At 36.3% G+C, this 1,919-nt stretch overlaps 1 protein-coding gene across 1 annotated transcript; it reads right to left on the bottom strand.

Annotated features, from left to right (window-relative positions):
- Nucleotides 1-725: 725 nt before the first annotated feature.
- LOC106002429 (chloride intracellular channel protein 2-like) lies at nucleotides 726-1,699 on the bottom strand (the record flags this gene model as incomplete). Its single annotated transcript, XM_013037308.1, has 2 exons — nucleotides 726-952; nucleotides 1,593-1,699. Coding segments are annotated over 2 exons (334 nt in total), but the record flags the coding sequence as incomplete, so codon positions are not given.
- Between the last annotated feature and the right edge of the window lie 220 nt (nucleotides 1,700-1,919).

Genomic DNA, 1,919 nt, shown 5'->3' with positions numbered 1-1,919 from the left:
CGGCTTTTTTCTTTTTGCTTATGTGGTGCTGAGGAATCGAACCCAGGGCCTCAGGCATGCAAGGCAAGCGCTCTACCACTGAGCCACCTTCCCAGCCCAGGAGGTCCCATTTCTTTATGGACTCTCCGTATCTGGTAGGGGACACAGAATAAGTTCTGTTCACTAAATATTTGTTAATGGTTAAATAATCATCATCATATTGATAGCCCACTTTATCATGTGTTATTGACTAGCATACTGTTGTATTTTATATGTTTTAACTTATTTAATTCACAGTTCTGTGAAAGGGACATTCTTATTTCATTGACAAGATAGTACAATACACATTCTGATTATAAAAGACAGAAAGAAAAAGTTTTTATAAGCTTATATTACTTATAAAAGGAGGGATTTTATTTTGACTTTTTTTTACACATTCATACAATGCACTCCAATCTTTCATCTGCCACTCTATTTTATACTGATCCCCCTCACTAATACAATTTCAAGAGATTTCATTGTTCTCTTTTAAAACTTGCTGTCAATCTATTTTGACAATATCCATTCTCTTTTACCCTCCTTGGTCCAGCTCTCTCTAATTAGTACCCACTCCACCGAAGAGCTTGAGAAACAAGAAGCTTTACTGCTTCCCTATGATCATTACAGATCTTTTCTCTGAGGGAGAGATACACACTATACATAACAATGATGACAAAACAGCCATCATACTGGAAGGCCACAGTGCTTCATGCTGCCAATTGACAAATCCTCCCATGCTGGGAACAACTTACTTTAATAATGTTCAGTTTGGGTAATAAGCTGCAGTCCGCCAGTGTTAGCTGATCCCCATCCAAAAATAATCTTCTAGACACTGTGAGCTCCTCAGCACTGTTTGCATCAATTTCTTCCAGAAGTGGGGTGTTTAAGTAGGTATCCAGACGCTTAAATTCTCTGAGCAGAGATTTTTCAAAATCTGAGACAACGAAGTCATAGGTTTAGCTGTAAGTGTGGTCTGAATCTATATGAGTTTTAAATCTAATAATAAGTAGTTATATCTTTATAACTAAATATTCTTAACATTTTTTTCAGAATTTAGACATTTCTATCTATAGGCATTGCTTAAACTGGTTCATAAAACCTACTTAAATATCTTGAATATTCAACCATCTACCCATGAGATGGAGTCAGATCAAATGGTGAGTGGAGATCTTGGACTTTTCTTGAAGACGAAATGCGTAGGAGAGGTAAAGAAAGAAAGAAAAACAAACAAACAAACGTTATCCAAAATGGAAAAGTAAAAAAGTCAAAGAGAAAGGTATTTTTCATAATTCAGAGAAAGTTTGTGAGAGATAACAGGTGCTACACTTTAAGGCACCTTGAAGATACATAGTCCTTTGTGATTGGATGGTGCTGATCATTGCTATTTTGAGTTTTGGGTTCGAAATCTAATAATATTTAATGCATTAGAATTTCAGAAAACAGAACAGAAAATGAGAGGAGGACTAGGCTGTTCCCCATATACACTATAATTTCAAGAACATTCTGGTTTAGTTGAGAATGTGAAATTGAGCAAGTAAGAGAGAAAAGCAGAGATTTATAAAGGGAAATCTTACTTTTATTTGCTTCCTTTTTTGTATTTTTAATATATGCAGAAAACTTGGCAAAAAGGTTACAGCCCACATCAAAAGACTCCTTGTATTTGGGACTCAAGTGAGGATATCTTTAAAAGAAACAGGAGAGAACTACATTTACATATAATAATACAAAGACCAGGTGCATAGCTTATACTGTACAGAGAATGTATTGGGAAATGAAGGTATTCAAGAAATGTCTCCAGGGCTGAGAAGGTGGCTCAGTGGTAGAGCGCTTGCCTTGCATGCATGAGGCCCTGGGTTCGATTCCTCAGCACCACATAAGCAAAAAGAAAAAAGCCGGAAGTG

The sequence above is a fragment of the Dipodomys ordii genome, unplaced genomic scaffold (assembly GCF_000151885.1).
Source record: "Dipodomys ordii isolate 6190 unplaced genomic scaffold, Dord_2.0 Scaffold10468, whole genome shotgun sequence".
NCBI classification, from domain to species: Eukaryota; Metazoa; Chordata; class Mammalia; order Rodentia; family Heteromyidae; genus Dipodomys; species Dipodomys ordii.
Note: the sequence above shows the minus strand (reverse complement) of the source record. Positions and strands in the feature narration are given on the sequence as shown.